Source organism: Sturnira hondurensis, unplaced genomic scaffold, assembly GCF_014824575.4.
Source record: "Sturnira hondurensis isolate 20B ecotype Veracruz unplaced genomic scaffold, ASM1482457v3 Scaffold0022766, whole genome shotgun sequence".
Lineage (NCBI taxonomy): Eukaryota > Metazoa > Chordata > Mammalia > Chiroptera > Phyllostomidae > Sturnira > Sturnira hondurensis.
The window spans coordinates 2416180-2440215 of NW_028095397.1; the positions used below are offsets into that span (position 1 = coordinate 2416180).

General features: G+C 55.0%; 1 protein-coding gene across 1 annotated transcript; it reads right to left on the minus strand.

The window, feature by feature from the left end:
* Positions 1-1584: 1584 nt before the first annotated feature.
* Positions 1585-23784, minus strand: ANXA5 (annexin A5). The gene is made up of 13 exons (XM_037036302.1): positions 23642-23784; positions 23444-23485; positions 15916-16000; positions 14664-14758; positions 13541-13654; positions 11974-12064; positions 10168-10247; positions 7847-7903; positions 6108-6201; positions 5019-5114; positions 3721-3779; positions 3377-3499; positions 1585-2087 (listed from the first exon to the last, which is right to left on the minus strand). Exons 2-13 carry the CDS (start codon positions 23450-23452, stop codon positions 2025-2027), a joined length of 966 nt encoding a protein of 321 aa, XP_036892197.1. The 5' UTR covers positions 23453-23485; positions 23642-23784; the 3' UTR covers positions 1585-2024.
* Positions 23785-24036: the final 252 nt, after the last annotated feature.

The window sequence follows — 24036 nt, forward strand, 5'->3', positions numbered from 1 at the left end:
TATAAAAAATAAAAATTAACAAAGTGTCAAAGTGAAAGACACAAAGAGAACTTCAAAAGCAGCAAGAGAACCGACTAGTTATGAAGAAGGGAAACCCCACGTGACTGTCATCGTACCTCTCAGCACAAAGTCTGCAGCCAGAAGGAAGCAGCATGCTGTACTCAAAGTTCGAGGGGCGGGGGGACCACCTGCCACCAAATAATACCCTACCCAGCACCCTGTCCTTCGGAGTTCCCCAGGGAGTCCTGCGCCCAGGGCTGGGTCGGAGTGCTGGCACGGGGCAGAGTTTTCCAGACAAGCAAAACCTAAGGAGTTCATCACCTCTAAACCGGACTTACGAGAAATGTTACAGGCGCCCTGTTAAGCTGAAAAGAAAGGGTACCGATTAGTAGCAAGAAAACATAGGAAAGTCAAAATCTCACTGGAAAGGTAAATACACAGCAAAGGCAGCGCGTTAGCAAAACCCAGCTATCCAGCTTCTGGGTATTCACCGGACGAGATCCAAAGCACCAATTAGAAAAGACACAGGCACCCTTGTGTCTGCAACAGCCGAGGTGCGGAAGGAGCCTCAGCGTCCACGATAACCAGTCGGATAAAGAAGACCCGGTGCACACGTACAATGCACTCTTACTCAGCGATACAAGAAAAGAATGAATCTCACCCCCCGTGACAGCGTGGGGGACCCCACAGGGTACAGTGCTCATTGAAATGAGTCACTCAGAGAAAGACAACTACCACGCTACTCCACTTAGGTGTGGAGGCTAAAACACAAAATAAATGGACAAATGAGACACAGCCTCACAGACACAGCGTGAACTTAGGGCTGCCAGAGGAGAGCAGGTAAGGGGTTGAGGGGGCGGGGCGCTGGGCGTGCGCACAGGGAACACACTCAGCAACATCATGATAACCACGCACGGCGCCAGCGGGCACCGGGGCCTTCGCAGGGCTAACCTCCTAAGTTACAGGACTGTCTCACCATGACGCTGTACACCCGAAACTGATGTAACGTTGAACGTCAACTGTAACTGAAAATTAATTAAATAAGCTAAAAAAAAAAAAACACCCAGGAAACACAAGTTAACACAGGAAAGAGGAAAAGAGCACTCTCAAGTTTTAGGTGAAGTTTTAAAATTACCTTTTCTCACCCTGCCTGTGTAGCTCAGTGGATTGAGCACCAGCCTGTGAACCAAAGGGTCGCTGGGTCGATTAGCAGTCAGGGCACACACCTGGGTTGCGGGCCAGGTCCCCAGTAGGGGGCGCACAAAAGGCAACCACACATGGATGTCCCTCTCCCTCTCTTTGCCCCTCCCTTCCCGTCTCTAAGAATAAATTTAAAATTTTAAAATAAATACAATTAAATTAGCTTTTCTCCTAAGCATCATGCTCACCACGGAATGGAGCCCCACATGAACGCGCCACAGCTAACCCAGACCCCCCCGCCCGCCCTGCGCCCCACACCGCAGGGGGCGCTCCCCGCCCGCAGTGCTGCACTTTGGGCTCCCCAGACAGCGCCGCCCGCCGAGTAGCCTGAAGACAGATGCCGCCGTGAATGAGATAAATTCAACCTTCTAAACACACGCCCACACGTAATGCAGGGAGGCCACATTTATTTACGGCTAATCTTCAAATACAGCTACCATGATCCTCCAGGTTACTTCAGTGGTGACCTCGATGCTGACCCGTCCTGGGGTTCACGAGGTCAAGGCTAAGCTTCCAGTTAAGGTGATACGGTTATCAAGTTAGTATTAATGGAGTTGCTGAAAAACCTAAAAGCAGCCTGACCTCTTAAAGGCAACGTAAGTGTCGCAGACTGCAGCCTCAGTGACCTAAGTGCGCATGGGGACTGCCATGGTCAGCGAGGGGAATGTAGGACGGAGGGCGGGGAGCAGCCCGCCGGGAATCCTGCGCCCGGGGCTGGGTCGGGGTGCCGGCACGGAGGAGGCGCAGCCAGGCCGTGGCGTGCGGGAGGGCGGCGAGCGGTGCAGAGCAGGGTGGCGGGGCAGCAGCGGCAGGTGCGGGGCCCCTCAGTCGTCTTCTCCCCCACAGAGCAGCAGCAGGGCCTTCTTATAGTCGCCGGACGTGTCCCCCTGAAACCCAAAAGCTCTGTTATCTCCACGGCCCCCAGGCGCCCCGGGGAGCGGAAACCAAGGAACGGCTGGCAAGAAGGCCTGTGCACGTGGCTTCTCTCCCCAGTGGGCAACCTCTGCCACTGTCGCTCCAGAGACATCAGGCGGCAGTTTCCTGCCGACCTGACTTCCGTCTCACTGCCCGGGTCTGCCCTTCGAAGGCGCAGTTCTGCCCACTCAGTAGTATACTGCCCCCCCACACACACACCGCCCCCACTCCCAGCATCACAGGGAATAGGGAAGCTTCCACTCACACCCAGCTTTCTGGACAAACGCCAGCGTGTCACCCAGCACAGGTCTGGCCAAGGGGGGCGGGNGCTATCTCCACGGCCCCCAGGCGCCCCGGGGAGCGGAAACCAAGGAACGGCTGGCAAGAAGGCCTGTGCATGTGGCTTCTCTCCCCAGTGGGCAACCTCTGCCACTGTCGCTCCAGAGACATCAGGCGGCAGTTTCCTGCCGACCTGACTTACGTCTCACTGCCCGGGTCTGCCCTTTGAAGGCGCAGTTCTGCCCACTCAGTAGTATACTGCCCCCCCACACACACACCGCCCCCACTCCCAGCATCACAGGGAATAGGGAAGCTTCCACTCACACCCAGCTTTCTGGACAAACGCCAGCGTGTCACCCAGCACAGGTCTGGCCAAGGGGGGCGGGGGGGGGGGCAGGGGCGGGCACCGCCTGGCTGTATGGCTTTGCCACCAAAACTGCAGGGCGGCTGCACACAGGTGCGCACGCCAGACTGATGCTCGCGCTAGAGCGTGCGGGGTGCGCTCGCGGGCCCTTGGGCCGGCCACACCACACGCAGCTGCGGTGCCACGGAGCCCACATTCCTCTTTATCAGGAAGGAGGGGGGGTGCAGGGCCAGGGTGAGGGAAGGCAGAAAGGAAAGAGCGGAGGAGAAAGTCTAAAGGCCGTAAGCACATGTAACAGTCGGCCACAGCGCCCCTGTTGTCACGGGGCAAAGCTGCGTCTTCCGCAGCCCTTCACCTGCTTCCGCGCCAACCTGGTTGGCTCTTCCCCGAACTGTGCGCCGAAGACGGTAACGGACCAGGAGGGAAAGCAAGGCCTACGGGACAGGCAGTGGGCACCAGCCGGGCAGGGAAAGGCCGTCCTGGGGGAAGGGGCGGGTGTGCTGCGGCGGCTGTCACCAGGGCGCATCCGGCTGCTGCCCCGCCCCCCCGCAGCTTCAAACGGGGCCTCAGACCTGCCTGCGCCCCTTCCAGACAGAAGGTCGGGAAAGGCCTGCTCACCTTAATCATGGAGTAGAGGGAGGTGGCGAAGTTCCTCCGGAACTCCTTCCTGATGTTGAACAGGTCGATCTCGCTCCTGGACACGATCACGCGGATGAGGGTGTGGTCATCAGTCCCCGCGCCCTTGGAGAAGGACCAGAGACGGCATGTTGCTTAAAGGCTGCAGAGCACCACGCGCCGGATTGGGGTGAACCCGTGAAGAAAGTAAAGTCGCTTAGTCGAATGGAACTACCTGTTTTAAGGAGGAAAAACAGTCCCCAAGGCCATCACCTAACACTCAATCACAGGCGCAGGAAGACGACAACCAGAGAGAGGAGAGAGAGAAGCCCGCGGCGCGCACTTGCCTTCATGGCGTAGTAGAGGGTCTCCGCGAGGTAGGCCGGCACGCTGCGGATGCACTTCACTGCGGGGAGAGGGGACGGCGCGTCAGGGCCCAGTCGGTGGGAACGGCTCGGGCCACTGAAGACAGAAGGTGCTCCGTCTCCGCGCCCCCGCCTGCGAGTGTGCAGAACTGGTGCCGGGAGAGCGTGGGGCAAGCGGCCGAGCTTCCGCATGCAGGTCTGCGGGATGCTGGCCGGACTGGGCCGCCCTCCGCGTCCTCAGGCGCACGCAACGGGCAGTAGGGTGCGGGGGTGTGGGGCCCAGACACACAGTCCCCCAGCACCTGCTCGCTCTAGCGGCTGTGGCAGCACCCGGTTGCTCTGTCACCACCTCCTGCATCCCCGAGAAATTTACAAGTCTCATCCCAATACAGCCCACAAGTACCCCCAGTCTCCTGCTCTGCGGAGCCTTCCACAGACCCTGGACTGTCCGCCTGTGACTGAGACCTAGTGTCCTGTCCGTGTCCTGTGACAGCCCGGACGCACGCAGAGCAGCCATGTGGCCCGCCCCAGCAGCGGGAACCCCAGGGGAAGCTGGTGACAGGCACGAAGTCCCTGCGCAACCGCACCTGTCTGTTGTGAGGGCTGCTCAGTCCTCCGTCTGCGGAGCTCCAGAAACTCCCATGTGGAAATTCCTCACCGTGCAAAAGTAACAGTCCTCCAAGGGGGACGGGGGTAAATCCCCCTTTCCAGTGCTTAGAAAAACAGCCAGGGGCGACCAACAGTGTGTTCTGACCACTGAGCCACATCCGCGAGCTGCAGACTCAGTGAGAGGCTGCCCTCCGTGCTGCTCCCGGCCGCCTGTGGCCTGTTCCCTGGCACTGAGGGCGCAGAGGGCGCTTGGCACCACGACCTCGGAGCAAGCAGCGGACATGCCTTCACTCCAACCATGTGGGAACCAGTGCCGCAGGGCACTCGCCAGCGAGACTGCCCCTGGACTGGGAGGGCAGGTGACCCTACAATCAACTGCTCACCCTCGGGCCTCCAAGTTTTCCAGATTGTTTGAAACATTCAGCTAAAGTCAACTCCCAAAGTATTCAATCGGAAACACCCAGTGTCATCTCTCTCAACACACCCAAGGGGACGCCTGTTTCTCTGGCTGCCACAATGCAGCAGGAACAGTACCGAGAACGGTACCGAGAGGGACCGACCCTCATAGGACTCAGAGCAACAGCGACAAGCTTCTGAGAGAAAGGCCCGTCCCTGCTCACATTTATTCAGCTCTTGCCACCATGAATATCATATCCGTGGCAGTTACCTACCGACGGCAAGGAGAAGTTGCTCCAAATGACCCGAAGTCTCTCGGTCGATGGTCTCCTCGATCTGAAATCCTGATATGGTCATGTACTTGTCAAACACTGCAGAACAGAACGGTAGTTCATTGCAGAGTCGTCCCCAGTCCCAGAGGAGACACTTACTCCACCCAGGTGTGGTTCCACCAAATCCAAATCTCTGATTCTGTTCAGAGCCCCACTATGCCAGGCCCTGAACAATTGATTACAAATGTTTTATTCACTGATTTCTCAGCCGCACCTTACTAGTTATAACCAAGGGGACCTAAAGATAACTCTCCTGGAAAGGATTCTGAGAAATCTTTCTCTCTCTCTTTACTAAAAGTCATAGATATGATTTGTTTACCTCTTTCTTCTTGCTGGGAAAATGGTTGCTATGTTTGGAGCTACAGCAGCCACCTTGTGAAAATGAGGCACCGAAACACTAAGGACAGTGGAGCAGCAGAAGAGAAAGAGCCCACATCCTGCCAAATTAGGCAAGGAATCCTACTACAGGCAGCCCAGTTATTGTTTTTTTTAAGATTGTATTTACCTATTGTCAGGGAAAGGGGGGGGAGGGAGGGAGAGAAACATCGATGTGTATCAGCTGCCCCTTGCACGTCCCCCACTGGGGACCTGGCCCGCAACCCACGCATGTGCCCTGACTGGGGATCGAACCAGCAACCTTTCAGTTCACAGGTCAGTACTCAATCCACTGGGCCACACCAGCCAGCAGAGTGCCCAGGTTTTAAAGCCACTATCAGTAGGGTTTCCTGTCACCTGCCACTGTGCTCATTTCTGCCAGATATGACACACACTGATGACTATCCAGAGACAAGGTTTTTGTCATCACCATCTAGATGGAAACGCCTCTAGGGAACCACAGCCCCATGGCTTTTTACTGGGAGTGACAGTCTGGGGCCTCTGCCTCCCCCAAGACAGCACTAGGTAGACAAGGATGTCCAGTTTTGAAAAAGCTACAACAGCAGTGAGGGGAATGGTGGGGTTTCTCAAGGCCACCGAAGAGAAGAAACACAAGTCCAGCCCACCCTGTCAGTGCCTGCTCCGCTCTGCACTCACCCCTCCGCAGATGAGACACGCTCCGCGTTCCGAAGATGGTGATAAACTTCTCTTCGTCCGTCCCCCACTTAAGTTCTCCAGCCTGGAACAGCGCCTGGGGAGATTCCAACCTCGGTTAGCACCCCGCTCCCTGCCCTGGTCCCCAGGCTCTATGTCTCACGTGGCTTCTACTCGTTAATCCGCCTGACCCACCACCTGACACCTTCCAGCTCTAATGACTCCTTCTCTGAGACCCAGGAGCTGTGTCTGGGGCTCCTTCGGAGCCCGCACAGGAGGCCGGCGGGTCAAAGCTTAACACACAGCACTAGCAGAAGGCGAGTGTCCCCAGAGCATCTGCGGTGACTTCTGGTCTCTCGGGAGCAAGGGCAGGGCTGCAGGAAGCAGTGGGCATCCACCAGGGACAGGGAAGGACTGACTAGAAGCCAAGCTGTGGCCCTGTTGGCTGGGCCTATGCCGTAGCTGTTCCTGCCACTTGACTGGAAGAAAGTCAAGTTTCCGCCTGACGGAAAGGGACTTCCTGTCCCCTCCCTGCGCCTGGAAGGTGACCAGCGCACAGACCAGCCCACGTTCCTAAAGGATTGCGGTGCCTGTGCAAGGGCCGTGGGTAGAGGACCACGCCCGGCACCTAGCAGGCACTTCACACGTACTTGTTGAATAGTTTGCATTCGAGTTTTCTTTTTCACATGGGGAAAATGTGTGCTTCCCAGTATCCATGTAATTACTGAAAACAGAGTTACACACAAACATCGTCATTAAGTCGGAGTCCATGTCCTGAGATGTGGGTAACTTGTTAGCACCCAGACAGGGTTGTATCCAAGATAGCACCCACGGGACGCAGCAGGGGAGGAGGCAGGTCTGTGCGGCACACACAGGTGTTACAAAGCACAGTGGGTCATCCATGGCCCGTTCAACCCCCAGGCAGAGACTCGCAGGCGCTCCCGGCCGGGTTTCAGCAGGGAAACTCATCCAGAGCTCACGAGAGGGCCCTTTGCTGTCCGCACTGCTCTCCATTCGGAAGTCTCACACCCCCGTTGGTGAGACCACGGCGACAGTGGGGACCGAGCACACTGCAGTGCAATTTCACCAGGAGTCACTAGAAATCAGCCGACGGAACTACAAGCCCGATTAGAGCACCATGAAGGAGGCGGAGGAGCTTCTGGGTCCTAATTATTTGCCATCTGCTGTAGAATAAAGCACCACCCACCCCTAAGATACTTTCATCTCTACCCCTGCCACTCCCAGACCCGCCGCCTCCCCGGGATCAGCCACACCTGGGGGTTGTTGGTTGGTGGTTTGTCTGGCGAGTACTCCATCACCCCGGAAAAGCAGGAGACCGAGGCGAACTCGCTATTTATGTGTGATCTATTTTAATTCATTTTGGCTTTGGGATAAACCATTTTGTTAGCCACATCAAAATGAGAGAGATGTACCACATTTTGTTGCGTGTAATGCGCACTTTTTCACCCAAAGATTTGAGGATAAACTACAGATGTGCATTGTACTTGGGCATAAAGATCGCATGCCACGGCTGCAATAACAGGCATGACCATCCCGTGTGTGACGCGCACAAAAACACGGGTGCACATTATTCATGGCAAAACACAGTGCTCCCCCGGGGGCCCTCTGCTCTGCAGGCCGTCTGAGGTGCCATCACAACAGCCAGAAGGTGCTTCGTGAGCACGGATTTGCTTCTCGTTTGTCGGCCACAGCACAGCCACCACCCGTTCCGTCTCACTCACCTGAGCGTCTTGCTCCACCTGCGCCTCATCGATTACGGTGTCAGGGTCCCTGTTAGCCTAGAAGACAGAGCAGCTCCCGTCACTAAACTACAGGAGCATCACCGCGCAAACGCGACGAGACTGCCACCCGACCGCTGCACGCATAAAGCTTTTCTCCTTAGGAAAAATGTGCTTTAATTAGGATCAGTCTTTACAATATTTCACATTATCACACAGCACCGTCCAAAACCGCCCCGCCCCGCTTCACCTTAAAGTCTGTACATAAAGAGGAAGCTACAACCCAAAACGCTATGAGCCAGCTATTAAGAGTTCTGGCCAGAACTTCCGCCAAGATGGAGGCATAGGTGGAAACACTGTGCCTTCTCCCACAACCAAGTTTGAATACAACAAAGGTTTGGAGAAACAAAGACACAACCAAAGGACAGAAAAATGAATTATAGGAAGTCCGACTACATCTAACCGTTCAACGGGGACGGTAAGAGGGGCGGAGCCAGCAGCGAGCAGGGTCGGGCAGGACAGGTCTCCCGACCCAGGTGCGCAGGCAGCCCAGAACCAGTTGGGGTGCGGGGCAGACTGACCGCAGTCGCACATTCGCGCACAGTGAGACGGAACACGCAGGCCCCAGGGGGCGAGGGCTGACGGTGGTGGCACACTCGCGTGCAGTGGGACGAAAGGCGTGGGCCCGGTGACGGCAGCAGCTGCGGCACCGGTGAGGGCGGAGGCAGCAGGTGGCAGACAGGACGCCATAGTCCCTCTTTGACCCCGCCCCCACATACAATGTCACAACCCAGCAACTGAGTTGCCCTGCGCTAGTGAACACCTTAGGGCTCCGATCCTGCTACGGAACAGGCACGAACAGCCCAAAAGATGGCGCAAGAAAAACTCAAAGTCCCAGAGCCAATAACTCTAAGCGACCGAGAAATTGCCAGCCTCTAAGAAGCACAATTCAAGACACTGTTTATCAGGATGTTAACAGAACTGGTAGATTATAGTCACAAATTAGAGGAACATAGTCACAAATTAGAGGAACATATGAAGGCTAAACTAATTGAAATGAAGGGAGATGCACGGGAAACCAATAGCAATGGAAAGGAAACTGGGACTCAAATCAATGGAATGGACCAGAAGGAAGAACAAAACATCCCACCAGAAAGGAAGGAAGAAATGAGAATTCAAAAAAATGAGGAGAGGCTTAGGAACCTCCAGGACATCTTTAAACGTTCCAACATCCAGATTATAGGGGTACCAGAGGGGGAAAGAAACAGCCATGAGTGGAAAACTTATTTGAACAAATAATAAAGGAGAACTTCCCCAGTCTGGCAAAGGAAATAGACTTCCAGGAAATCCAGGAAGCTCAGAGAGTCCCAAAGAAGTTGGACCCAAGAAGGAACACACCAAGGCACATCATAATTACATTAGCCAAGACCAAAATGAAGGAGAGAATCCTAGAAGCATCAAGAGATAAGGGGACAGTCACCTACAAAGGAGTACCCATCAGACTGTCAGCGGATTTCTCAAAAGAGACCTTACAGGCAAGAAGGGGCTGGAAAGAAGTATTCCAAGTCATGAAATCCAAAGACCTACAGCCAAGATTGCTTTATCCAGCAAAACTTTCATTTAGAATGGAAGGACAGATAAAGTGCTTCTCAGATAAGGTCAAGTTCAAGGAGTTCATCATCACCAAGCCCTTATTATATGAAATGCTAAAGGGACTTATATAAGAAAAAGAAGATGAAAAATATGAACAGTGAAAGGACAGCAAACACACAGTTATTAACAACCACACCTAAAACAAAAGCAAACCAAGAGGACAGCTAGATCAGGAGTGGAACCATAGAAATGAAGAACACATGGAGGGTTAGAAACAGGGGAGTGGGAGGAGGAGAAGGGGGGAGAAGGTACAGAAAATAGCATAGACAGTAGGTAGAAAATAGACAGGGGGGAGGGCAAGAATAGTAGGGGAAATATAGAATCTAAAGAACTTGAGACACGTGGTTATAAACTAAGGGGGGAGAATGGTGGGGGAGGGAGTGTGGGGGTGGAGAGGAATGAAGGGGGGAATAGAACAACTGTAATGGTATAATCAATAAAATGTATTAAAATAAATAAATATAAATAAATAAATAAATAGAATCTTTAAAAAAAAAAAAAAAGAGTTCTGGCCAGATCTTCTGAAACACAAGCCAACACAGACACCAAACAGGACGATTAAGGACCAGAAGTGATTAAAGTAATTTTAGGGGAGCTCACTGAGCTAGATGCAGGCCACTCCAGCTTCAGATTTTTCCATTTTTAATCAAAACCAAACAGCGCCCCCGTACCTGAAGCAGTACCACCAGCATCCTCTGGTAGTACCCCGAGGTGTCCCCCACCACGTCATCCTCCAGGTTGGAGCCATACTCTGCAAGAGAGTGACAATGTGCTTGCTCACAGCTCCCTTCCCCAAAAGAAAGCCCCCCTCCCCCCAACCCCATCAGTCAAAGGGCAGAGAGACGGAGGGGGAGTATCGGAGGGGGAGTATCGGAGGGAGTATTGGCGGGCATGCCTGCCTGCTCTCCGCTGAGTGCCCTACCGACTGTGAAAGCAAATGCTTAAGTGGGTGCTGTGTGAAAACAAAAGCCCAGTTTCCCCAAAGCACTCAGTTCAAGCCTAAACCATGACTCAGCCACTTAGAAATGCTCTCTACCTCATGCTTATGAATCTGAAGACACAGAGATGCCTAGAAAGCCTCCACGATCCCATCGATCCCAACGCTGAACTTGGCCCTGCTTTCTCCCAATGGCTTCCATTAGTCTTAAAGGTCTTACGTCCCCTAATGCCGCGATGCTCCACCTCTTTCAGCTACTTCCGTTAGTAGTGGAAATTACTAAAATCTGCAGCACACTGAAAAAATGTATTTTGCCAGCATGACAAAAAATGCATGCAGTTTTGATTCATTCACACCAGACAGCTATTGTTGTGTTGGCTGTGGCCATTTTTGATTGGACGGCGAAGGGAACAGAGGTTGTGCCCCTGCGTGACTAGTGGGCTTCGGCATGCTGGTGGAAAACTGCTGCCCTCCAGGAGTCTGAGTTTCCTTTCTGTGGGCATGGCCTCTCCTTCCCCCTTTATAAGAAGACATCTTTCCTCTGCAGCAAACACAGTTAACTCTGAGAGAGAGCAGTGAGATTTTAAAACATGCCCCTTCCCACCTCGATGTCCAGTTATAGAATAAGAGGCCGCGGGAGCCACCAGCCCTTCCCGCCAGCTCCTGGTCGGCTACCACTGAAGAGGGCACTTCCCACGCCAAGGCGCTGACACCCCTATCACGCTGCACAGCAGACAGAGTTTAAAAGCCAGAGACCTCTGTGTGAAAAGGTCCCAGAAAGTGCCATGATTCAGTCAGTCTGTTGCCCAGTTCAGTGCCCCCGCCGCCTCGGAGCCCGCCGCTCCGCTGAGTCAAGTCCAACTTCTCCCCGGCCACTCGCAACCTTCTGCCACACACAGCCTGGCCCCGCTGCCTCAGTTTACCTCCCCCCCCCCAGGGACAGGCCATTTCTTCCAAACAGCCAGGTTCTGGTCCCTGGATAAGCTTTCTGCAGGCCAGTCTCCACGACACTGCAATGGTGGGGGGCCCGGGACTGGATGGGTTCTTGCACTAAACGTTTCTGGTGTTGGACTCTGGTCTGAGTGTCACTACCCTGGTGCCGTTTGCCAGGCCGTGCCAGCCCTAAACAGACCACAAACGCCTGAGGATGGGAACTGTGTGGTGTGCGTCCTCCGTGTGGTTCATGACAGCCACGCGACTGAGCAGGGGACCCCAGCAGGCACTGTGCCCTCGGGACACCCCGCCCCTCACTGGCAGCACAGAGGCTCAGTCCTCAGCCTCAGAAAGGGTGTCCCACCGTGACACCAAACACAGCTCCCAGGCGGCCACAGGTAGCAGCCACATGCACCTCGCCTCTGCCTCCCGGCTGGGCCCCGGGCCAGTCTCGAAGAGAGACAGGGCTGGAGGACAGAGCTGGGCACTGGCTGGCCCTTTCCCTCCCCACCCCTCCCCTGGCCCCACGCCCACGCCTGCCGGCCTGGGAATCTCGGCCTGTCCTCGCTCCAGTGCATGGGAGGGAGACTCAGCTGGAAACCAGTACCTTCTTCATAAACCTTCTTTATGGCCGTCAGCTCTTCAGGGGTCCTGGAGGCGATGATCTCCGTCAGCACTTTCTCGTTCGTCCCGGCGCCCTGTGGGGAGATGCAGTTTTCACAGGGAAAAACGTGTCAACGAGGTTATAAAGAAAGTGGTTTTCCTAGAACAGAGGTTAGTTAGCCCAGTGCAGAGTTACATAAAGACTGCCCAACGTGACATTCGCTTCCATGTACAGTGAGTCCCACTGGGGAGAGAACCAAGAGCAAATTAACTCTCTCCATCTCTGTCTGTCTAATGAGAAACAATGTTTCGGTAAGTGTGCACGTACAGACATAACGGCTTGTACAAATTGTGATTTTATTCTTTTTTTTTTATTGTGATTTTATCCGTGTAATCTCAGTAGTTTAAAAGTAACACATTTCAATGAACCAGACATAATAAAACGGCTGAAGCAGTAAACACATAACCTTCGAATGGACTCACACAGGAGCCCTGACCCATAACCAACCCGCATCTCGGAGCCCGAGCCCCGCCCTGCACTAGGTCCTCTGGGGAGCAGAGACAGGCCAGATTGTGGACTGAACTGGGACTTGCTTTCTGGGTTTCTGAAAAATAACTTCAGTCAGTTTCCCTTTTCCTGACCACACCGATACATTAGGAGACACGAGCAACAATGCAGCCAGACTCAGTTTTAAAAGACAGGATGGTTAAGCGTTATTCTCTTTGTCTGTCTGTTTCTTGAGCCAAAATCAAGCACTCGAAAGGCCGAGATGTCTGCTCTGGCAGAAGCCCCGCCACTGCTACCATTTCAGAAGCACTCCACAAAGATGCCCTTTCCTGATGACCTCAGACTGGGTTTGTCCCCACATTGCCACCCCAGGAAGGGAGGACCGTGAGCACAGAGCGGCTCCGAACCCGGCAACCCTCCTTCCTCCCTCCTCCCGAGAAGGCTCCCTGAGCCGCCGGGTGTCTTTGCTGCTCAATCCGTTTCCTTTCGCCTTCAAACTCAAAACGGAGAATGCCTGAGCGGGCTCCTGTCCCCTAAGTCCAAAGAAATGCCACAGGGTGCTGGTGCTGCTACAATGTTCCTGGCACCGGTCAAGGGAAACACAGGAAGTTCACCTGCTACAGTGAAACTGTAACAACTCTACCGGCTGCTTCTAGGGAAGCCTTTGCCCCTTCCCTACCTGAAAGTTCTCTGCAGCTTTATTTTTTAGCTATGATGATTAATGATGTGATTGTTACCCAATGAGCCGAGTTTCTATTTTAAAAGACAAAATACCTAATCCGTAACATTTTAAAGACAGGCATGAAAATAAAATATAAAAGGCTATAAAATTATTAAAAATGTAAAGAGCCCCTATTACTGAGTTAACTACGTGATCAGGATTAAATGACACACGTGTGCTTTTCTCTCTTTTTCTCCTTGTTGCCTCCTGTTTTGTTTTCCAAGGAACCCTGACAGGGATAACTCCAGCGCTTCTGATATAAAAAGCGGGTCACGTGATTACCAACACTGAACAGAACCACAACACTCGGGAGCCGCCACCTGGCACGCTGGCCTCCTTTACCTTAAGTGCGTGCTTCAGCTCGTAGGCGTCGTAAAGCCAGGAGGGTTTCATCAGCGCCACGATCAGCTTCTCGAACTTCCCGGTCAGCTCCGACTTCAGGTCATCCAGAAGGTCCTAACTCACAGGAAACACCCAGGAGTCAGCCAGGCAGAACCTTCCAGAAGTTCTCCCCACGCAGGAACAGGAGCCGCCACTCTGGGGAATTCTGCGCGAGGCCACTGCCGAGGACAAGGGAAGCCCGGCAGCTCCGGACTTGGCCCCACACCCACCGACCCCACAAGAAAGAGCAAAGTCACGCGCATGTTCAAGGTCACGATTACCAAGGGATATTTTTCTTACTTCAAGAGTTAAAAAATGAATGAATACTTTTAAAGTGTGCTAAAAAGTATCTATTTTTTTAAAATACTGTCCAGAGAAGCATGAGAATCCCCCCCAAAAATCATAAACACATTTCCACAAAGGACAGAGTCTGGCCTCTCCTACCCCAACAGTGTTGGCTTTCGCCTCCTTCTAGCAGATTGCGCTCGCTGTTCCTGGAGGCCGCGGGCCGGGCCGGGGGAACTGGCCTCCAATATTCAAACAGGAGTGGGTTTCCCACCCACGCCTGTGTGAGTGCCACACGGATTTTTTTTTTTTTTTGCTTTGTATTTGTTTCTCCATGAAACAACGAATGAAAATTCTCAGAATAATGAAAGGACATCTAAGTTTTTCATGCAGGCCCTCATTCATTTAGTAACAAATTTAATGTTTACTTCGAATTGTAAATCAGGTGAGAGCATTTAAATGCATGAATTAAAAACTCATTGATTCAAGTTTCACTCCCAAAGCCACTAAGGTTGTGTCGGCGTCACAACAAAACACAAGTGTGACCGAGGCTGGCAGCCCGGAACAGACACTGGAACAGCCCTGGAGGGAGGCACAGAGGAGGCGCTGCCCCTCCGAGCATCACCCAGGGAAAAGCAGCTGTGTGCCCACAGTGGGTCGTTAAGCAACTGGAAAAACAACAGATGGAGCAGGAAAGCCGGGGCCATTAAATACGTGATGTTTGCCACAAGACACCACATCTCCGGCTCCTGCTGAACTCCCCGCTGCCGGCAGTGTGCCCCGGGGAGGCTGGCCTTACCCTGCCAAACAGCGTCTTGAAGGCGGCCGTGATTTCCTGGCGCTGCGCGTTGCTGCGAGAGGTCAGCAGGGTCAGGATGGTCTCCTCATCGGTGCCTGCAAGGGAGGGTCCCCGTCACCTCTGGGCGCCCAGCCACCCCGCTCTCCACAGCCTCTGCAGCCTGCGCCATCCATTCCTCACCCCAGAAGGCAGGCTGTGTGGCGTAGCTGATTAAACCAGAAAACTCACAGCACAGTTTACATCCAGTGGTATCTGCCGATACACCCCACCCCTGTCCCTGACGCACAGTGACACAGGGGGGAAGGCACGCCCGACTTTTAACAACCGGAGTGCACCAACTTTTCCTTGGAGTGCGACAGAGCTGCTCACACCACGGCTCTGCACAGGCCCCGAAGTGTTGGGGACCCGCAGAGGATGGCGATGCTGACCCTGCTTTCAAGTTACAATTTAGGGAAACCAATACAGAACCACACAGCCAACCGGGAGCGAAGGCAGGATGTGCCACGGCCTGGGGCGGTCTGGGGTTCAGTGGGGGCCAAAGGGACTCCCCCGAGTGACAGAAGGTGGAAGTGTCTGGGGAAAGCTTCATGGAAAAGGTGGCACCCGACTTGAAGGACAGAAGGACAGGACAGATAGTGACGTGAGGAAGAAGGGCAGGCTCTTATGAGCAGGAAGGAAAACAGGGATTCCATGAAGGGCAGTGGCTCAGAGACCAGTGTTGGGGGAGGAGGACTGGGAGGGCTAGGGAGTCTCAGACCCCTGCCAGGCAATAAGGCCACGGCCGGCCTGTTCCACGAGGGGGAGTCCTGCTCACCAGAGGGGTGGCCCATCTAGGGAAGGGGGTCCCACCCATGGGCGCTGGTGCAGGGGCCTGGGGGCGGGTTCTGTGGGCAGAGAGGTTCAGAATGATCTAGAAAGCGGGGGCAGGGCAGAGCTGAGGGCTTGGGAATGCAGGCCCGGAGCAATGGGACGGGCTTGGGCGCAGATGACGGGGAAGGGCTGCGGAGCACCAGCCCCCGGGAGCGTCCACTCCTGCCCTCTGCCACGAGCCGCCCAGGGAGAGTGGACAGCTGCCAGCCCTGACACTGACTGCCACCACCGGCCACTCCTGTCACTCTGTCACCTCCGTGCACCTGCCCTCTCTCTGCACAGCCCAAAACATTCTCCAATGAGTCCTCCTGCGAATCGACGATGTTGTGTTTGGCAAAACCAATGCCCCACTTTTCTAGAGCCCCAAGGAGGCGGACTTTACCCAGGCCCTTCATGGCCTTCCGGAGAGCCTCAGCGTCGGCCCGCTCGTCAAATCCGGGGAAGTCCGTCACGGTGCCTTTGATAGCCTGCAGCAGGAGACAGTGGTGTCACTCACAGCCAGGCTGACACGGCAAAGCCCGTAACGGAGACAGCGAGCCACCGCCCCCTCTTGCATCCAGCCTGGGCCCCACTGACCAGCCGACCTGCTCTGTGCAGTCATATCTGAAGCGGGCCGCCCACCGTGAGGATCAGCAGCACTAACCCGGGGACCCTGCAGGACCCATCGGGCCTCCATGGCGGCGGCTCCCAGGGCCTCGTCCCAGCACTACCCGCCCAGCACAGTCTTGTCACACAACAGCCTCCAGCCCTGTTTCTGCTCACGTCACAGGGACTTTAAGACGACCTGATGAAGTCGGGAAGGCGTGTGCAAACGCACACGCCAGCAGAGCACAGTCTTTGGGCTCAGAGCCCTGTCGAGGTCTGCCGGGAGGTCCTCCAAAGGCTTCCTGCTGCCCGCCGACTTGATACATTTCTTACCGCACTTACAATGTGTCACCCACACGTCTGCGTGCTCGTCACGTCACTGGATGGTCAGCACTGGAAAGGACGCTTTCCTGCCACCGAGTCGCGCACTCATCTTATGGTAAAGGCTCCCAGTGTTTACATTTCCCAATAAATGCTCTCAAAGTCCCTCCACACTGCCGTCCCGCTTCCCTCCGAGTCGGAGGGCTGAGACCACCTGTCAGGTTTGCAGTCACACATGTTTTGTTGTGAACAGACACAGTGCCACCTACGAGGGGAAAGTCTCCTTCTAACTCAGCCTCCACTGGAAGCACCTGCTGCAATGTCCCACTGCCACCGAAGTGAGAAAAGACAACGGGAGAGCGAGCCACAGGGAAGGACTGCAGGGGACCCAGTGCTGCAGGCCAGCCCAGCGGGCGGCCAATCCCTCCTGCACAGAGTGGGCCGCCTGCACCACTCCCCCGACACTCTCTCCTTGACTGAACTTGAGGCAGCCCCTCTGAGCGCCCCCAAGACAGGTCTGGTCCTGCCCAGTGGCAGCAGGAACCCCGCCCACCGCCACCCGGCTCCCCCACCACGGTGGGGCCTGTCTGCAGACTGCCTTCCACTGGGACCCTCTTAGGCCCATCCAGCAGGACCGTCCCCCACCCTTGATGTCCCGTCCTAGGAAGTCCCACCCCCGCCCACTGTGTCTTCACTGTATTCGGGCTGGAACCCGATCTCTCTCCCATGCTGCCACAATCTTGAGTCAAGTCTCTCCCACCTCTCTCAGATGCTGGACTCAGGTTCCTTTTACAGTAGTCTCTCTCCTCCTGTTCAAGGACCAAAGACCCCTCTGCCTTCCCCTGATGAGTTGCCCTGAGGGAACCCACAGGAAAACCTCTGTTTTGTCCTCCTGAGGACAAAAGAGCACAGCTCAAGACCTAAGGGCTGTTTCCCAGGTGACCGCCCGCCCCAGGGGGCACACTTGGGAGGGGCTCCCACGGGCTCTGTCCCTGAGATGCAGAGGACTGCGGCCCACTGGGGGCAGGGTGGGGGGCTCTGCCCCTTCCCTCCTTAGGGAGGCTGTGAGACTAAGTCAAAGCTCTTTGTCCTATCAGCTGGGAAACCCATCCACCGCCAGGCCCACACCACTGCCAGGCCGTCTACAAAGTCCAGATGCAGGAAGAGCAACAGAGTCCCACCCGAGGGCTCTATGGGGGAAAGCCCCGGGAAACTGGGCGGCTGCAGACGGGCCCACGCAGTTAAAGGGAGCAGTGGTGTGGGAGGTGAACCCCGGGGTTTGAGAAGGTGGCCCATCAGAGCGGGCGTGGGCTGGGAAGGTTCTGCCTCTCAGGCCAAAGTGCGGCTGCCCTCTGTTCGGTGGGGCCACGTCACGCCTCCGTGAAGGCACCGTCAGTGTCACCACGAGAAGAAGCCACCACCACGAGTCCTCTTAGGGGCGAGGACTCGGGACTGGCGGATGAGTCAGCCCGCTGTCTGCTCATTCACTCACTCAACCACGCTTTTCCATTGCCTCCCACGTACCAAGCATTGAACCAACCATGAGGGAAAAGCCGGGATCAGGAAAGTCGGACGGGTAAAGCCACGAGAACGTGGCAGCAGCGTGAGCAAAGGGAGCGCGTGCAGGACGGCCCAGAGGTCTCTCCAGGGAGTTGGAGGGGGGTGTGAGCACGAGGGGAAGGGCTGAAGTAGGAAGGGTGCGGAGAAATCAGAAAAACTCCCCCAAGATGTCTGGGGAGCCGCCTGTGACACGGGCAGGTGGGGTGGGGAGAGGAGCGGTGCAGGGAGGTAGCTCCGAAGGGTAAAAACACGGGAGAACACGACGGCCCAGTGAGGGGCAAGTATTCCACCAACCGGGGAGGGTCGGGTGGGGGCTGCAAAGCCAGGCTGGGAGGTGCCAGCCGTCCTGTCCTCAAGGGCCGCCCTCTTCAAGATGTGGGACTGGGGCGTTCCGAGGGCGTGTCCCCTGGGCTGAAGTGGGGACAGGAAAATGGGCCATGCCAGCAACAGGAAGGCTGTGTGGAAACTGCCCACAGGAGGCGGTGGAAGGAGCCCTTGTGGTCGGGAGCGGCTGCAGTGGAAAGGAACGGCTAGGACCAGGCCTGGGCAGGAGGCAGCTCGGACCCTCCATGATTCCCAACAGGCTTGTGAGGTCCCGCGTGGGCGGGCACTGGAGCTGGGGGCGGAGCCTGTCACCAGGCAGAAATAGGAGAAGCTGGGCCAGAGACCAGAGCCAGAGGAGAAGGGCACCTGCCCTCAGAGTGGCAGTGAACACCTGCCAGGCGGGGTGGTGAGGAGCACTGTGCCCACACTTCCTGTGGGCTGTCCCAGTGAAGCCCTGTGGTGCAGGGGGACACTCCCTGGCTGGGAAGGTCTGGCGGATCACCAAGTGACCAGACCAGTGAGGAGCTGAGCTGGGTCAGGGGTCCTGCCCTCGATGCCACACGGCCTCCCCAAAACAAAAAGAAAACCCAAGCAGCTGAAGGATGGAAGCGGAGGAGAGAGCTGTTCCGGAAGGGGAGGAAGGAAGGCCTGTCCCAACCCACAGGGGGTCAGGGAAGGGGTCCTGGGTTGGCACCTGGGTCGGGGCGGGGGGCAGGCAGGGGGTGGTGACAGCCGGACTAAGGGACATTGAGCAGCGACCTGAGGCAGAGCAGCTCTGGGGGCTCCCGTGTTACAAAGCATGGTTTATGGAAATGTTTTCAAAAACACACTTGAAAAGCACTTGATCCAGTTTGTAGGCTGTGGAGAAGTCACAAAGGGAGAAGTTACACGCAGGGGCAAGGTGGGCAACAGAGTGACAACAGATTTATTTCCCCTGAATGAGAAGACACGTGACCCCTGAGGTGAAGGAACCCGGGGGAAGGTGGAAGGAAGGGCAGTGCCCCCGGAACCTCAGCCGATAACTCTGAAGACCGGGCTGCCGGCTGCATTTCCGAGGCTTTCCAGCAATTGGGCCACATTTGCTACATTCCATAGGATCAGAGTCACCGCCCAAGCTGGCAAAGGCCCACAGTGGTTTTGGGGACAGACGTGACTCAGAAGCATGAGTCAGAGGGCAGAGCCCTGGGGTGGATGTCCTGTCCAAACCCCGTCCCGCCCCCACGAAACGGTCTGCACTGTGCAAGCGTGACTCGCCCTGACTCAGACAGAGGGCTTCCCCTCCTTCCTGTGGTTCCTGCGCTGCCATCACTCAGTCCCTGTGCCCCTGGGGACCTCCAGCTGCTGCAGGGGCTGACCCTCCTCTGCACCTGGAGCCTTCCAAGGACCTCATGTGCAGGCTCAGACGGTGTCTGGCCAAACTTGCAAGTCCCCTTCTGACGCCCGCCCACCCTCAAATTTATCCACGCTCCCGGCTCTGTGCTTTTCTTGCTCTAAATGAAAAAGTCCTTAACCTTCAAAGACCAGGTAGGCCAAAATAAAGTGGATAAACATAAACCAAAAGGCAAGTGAAGAGTAGCTTTTTTATACACAGAACATAAGGACACAGAAAGGCTGGATCCAAAAAACACTTAAACACAGGTCTTAGGAGCACTCATTTAAAAAAAAAGCCAGCTGCTGTGTTTGTGAAGCTTCAGAATAGTGCACAGGTTGTGTGAACAAAATTTACTCAGAAATGGGTCTGTAGAGCAAGAGCACTGTTACGCTCCAACCGTGTTACACTCCCAGGGCACCACCAGAAGGGCGCCCACGCCCACCACTGACACCCCCCCACCCCCACCCCCACCCCCGCACCAGGCTCCCCTGCAAGGGAAGGGAGGGAGGCTCCCGAAGGCCAGTGAGCCCTCGGGGCTTGCAAGGCAGCCTCGCCTTGCTGGATCCAGTGCTTTCTGAGCTTCCAAATCGGGGACAAGAGGAATCGGGACCCAAGGGAGACTGCGGGAGCAGCACAGGCCATGGGTGACCGATAATCCCATCTAAGACTCTGGGGGGAGTGGGGGCCTGGTCACCGCATGGAGATTGGACTCAAGGTGAGTGGAGTAAAGAGACAAAACCCACACTCACTCCCCTCTCCCGGGGTGACCCTCACCTCACACTACGTCCATCCTGCTTGTCTGCTTACACTGGGCCTGCATGAATACCCACAGCCCAGGGATTTCAAACCAACCAAAATACTTCCAATCCAACCTTGTACAGTTTAACTACACCCCCGGAGGTAACTCTGATATTCATGAAGTTTCTAGTGAAAAATTATGTAGCCTGGTTTTGCCTTTGTAACATTCCTGCTGCCCTGAATACATTAACTCTTTATAAATAGTCTTATAAATGAAACTAAGTTCAGACAGTCTCAACATAATATTTTATGTTAGGGAGAAATAAAGCTATAAAAGCCTTAAACTGAAGGGAAATGTGTTAAATGGATCGTTCACCTACGAAATACGGCCAGATCTCGATTTCCCCGAACCAGGAGTGCAGAACGCCCTGTTAAGCACTTACACACAACACATGAGACGATCTGCGAAAACGAACTGACTCCCGCCAACCTGAGACGGGAAACCTGCGGGAGCGAGCCAGGGGCCCCGAGTTACATGCACAGAGAAACACGGGCACGGAAGATGTTCATGAACATGGGGAGTGACCGCTGCAGAAGGCCACACTTTGGCCACTCCATAAATAAGAGACATTAATTTTTAATAACACGATTGAGTCTGCCAAAACGTTCATCTCTAAGACTCATGATGCCGTGAGTCTACGGATGGCCACAGAGCAAGGGTCCCCAGTCCCCACATCCGTGGGTCAACGAGAGGTGACACTGTAGAACCTAAGGCCCTACGGTTGAAACCTGACACCTAAGCTTCCCTCCAAGGACACTGGGGTCCGGAGGAAACTGTAGACAGGAAAAGTGCAATTCCATAACATGGGCTTTCTGCACACCATGTGCGTATGGATAAAATAACCCGTCTTAATATTAAATATTTTAACAATATGTTGTACTTGAATAGCTTCCAAGGATGACTCATAACAAAGCCAGTGCAAATTCAACACTGCATCTTTAACAGTACTTGTAACTTTCATGGTAACCAAAAGCCGTGGTTTTTATTAAAAACAGTCCTGGTGTGTGCCCTGGCTGGTNAGTCCAGAGGAAACTGTAGACAGGAAAAGTGCAATTCCATAACGTGGGCTTTCTGCACACCATGTGCGTATGGATAAAATAACCCGTCTTAATATTAAATATTTTAACAATATGTTGTACTTGAATAGCTTCCAAGGATGACTCATAACAAAGCCAGTGCAAATTCAACACTGCATCTTTAACAGTACTTGTAACTTTCATGGTAACCAAAAGCCGTGGTTTTTATTAAAAACAGTCCTGGTGTGTGCCCTGGCTGGTGTGGCTCAGTAGACTGAGTGGCGACCTGCAAAACAAAGGGTCACAGGTTCCATTCCCAGTCAAGGCACATGCCCAGATTGTGGGCCAGGTCCCCAGTAGGGGGCGCTCAAGAAGCAACCACACACTGACGTTTCTCTCCCTCTCTCCTTCCCTTCCCTTCTAAAAATAAATAAATAAAGCCTTAAAAAAGAGAGAGAGAAGGAAAACAGTCCTGGTGTGCTATTGTGATAGAAATCACACACGGAATTGTGTAGCACAAGCCCCCACTCCCCCCCATCGTGTGTATCGAAGGGTCTTCCCTTACTTTCACTCTTCGAAGTTGTTCCGGGCCACAACTGGAGAACTGCGCCCACTGACGCTCTCTGGGGCAAAGTGTCCACATAATTAAAAGGAACTGATTGAAAACCTTCAGGCATCACTGGGGAAATGTACAAGAGAGATCTGAGAAATGGCCAAATGAGTAAGGACAAAGAGAATTATTCTCTGAAGCTTGCTAAATCACCATTTACATCACCACACCGGTGTATCAAGATGGGAACAATAATTCTGAGGAAAGTCAACTCCACCCGAACGTATCCTTTACACGGGGAAGAACTCAAACCCAAGTTTCCACTGGAAGTAACATGAGAATCGGCTTACTGTCATATTTCTTAAGTGCACAAGAGGAAGTAAGAAAGGAGCCCTGTACAAATCCAGTACCGCTGCCAACTCATCTTAATCCTCCCATTTTCTCTTGGAAAAGACCACGGAACCACATTCGATTTAGGTAAGCCAATCTGATTTAGAGAGAAAAGAAGGGCTTTGAGAAAGGGCATTGTGTGCGTATGAAACACTTGTTTAAAAAATGACCTGAACTCTGACAAGCCATTTAGATTGCTATGACCCGTAAAGTAAGCTGTTGTTGTATTGGGGAGTTGGGGGGGGGGGTGCTGTTGAGCAGTGGTATTTTTTATTCACAAAAGACTGTACAACATGGTCAATGTTTACAGGCTCTCAAATGCATCGAACGATTTTCTTTCCTACATCTTTGATAAACGTGCGAGGAAAGCCGGGATTCGGCCCTCCAGTTCGGACACAGAACCGAGGCAAATTCAACTGGGACCCTGCTCCCCCGCTCCCCGACTCCACCAGCCCATTACTTAAGGAAAGTAGATCTTCTGTTTAACGTTTTGCATGAAAAAAGAAAAAAAAACCTCGGAGCCGACCTAAGGAACAGTTCCTTTTAGTAAAACCGGGTTGAGCAACCGGGAGGAGCGGCGCTGGAAGCCGGGCAGGGAGAAAGCCAACGCCCACCCGCAGCATTAGAACTCCGGGAACGTGGCGGAAACCCAGGAGGCCGGGGGGAAAAGGCATTCGCTCACATGACCGAGCTGTTCCTGCCCCGGTTCTAATTTTAGCGAGTCTTCGGATTTTGGGAAGGGCCCCTTCTCCGGGATCGGGAGGAAAGGCAGAGCGCGAAAGCCCCGCCACGTCACCGGCAGACGAGGCGCCGCCGGAGCAGGTCGGGGGCGCGCGGCGGGAGGGGTCGGGGCCGGGCGAGGCGCCGCGAGCCGGGCGCACATTCCCGGGGGCGGGTTCTCTTTACTCCTCAACTTTCGGGCCGAATCTAGAAGTCCCCTGACGCGGTGACAAAGTTGGTGAACAGGCGCGGCGAACGGGCGCGAGGCCTTACCTGTGCCATGGCGACTGCTCAGGTCCCGGAAAGGGAGGCGGCCTGCAAGACAAGGGACAGCGCTGGGTCGGGGACAGACCAGACGACCCCCTGGAGGCGCTGGGACCCGCCCTCCCCGTGGCTGGGGACCGAGAGGGGACGGAGACCGCTCGGCCGAGCCACCAGCGGGGCGCTTTTCCAGGGCCAGGGCGCACTCACCGGACAGAGGGACTGAGGGACTGAGCCCGCGGGAGAGCAGCGGAGTGGAGCTCGGAGTGTGGCGCAAGGACGAGGCAGGGATGCAGCGGGAGGGCTCCGACGGCTGCTCCGGGCCACGGAAACACCCCGGGCCGCCTGCCCCGCCCCGTGTCCCCGCCCGCACCAACCCTATCGGCTCCAGTGCGCCTGCGTGAGGCGCCGCCCGTCCAGGCCAGGCCGGCGGGTGGGGCGGGGCTGTGGCTGCGGTGGGACCCGAGAGGGCGCCGCTCCCGAAGGGCGATGGCACAGGCGTGGGGCGCTGTCCCGAACCGTCTGCCCGCTACTACGCAGCGGCGCGTGGGTGTCTTTTTGCAGGAACACGTAGTCACTAGGCCAAGGACATCTTCGACCTAGGG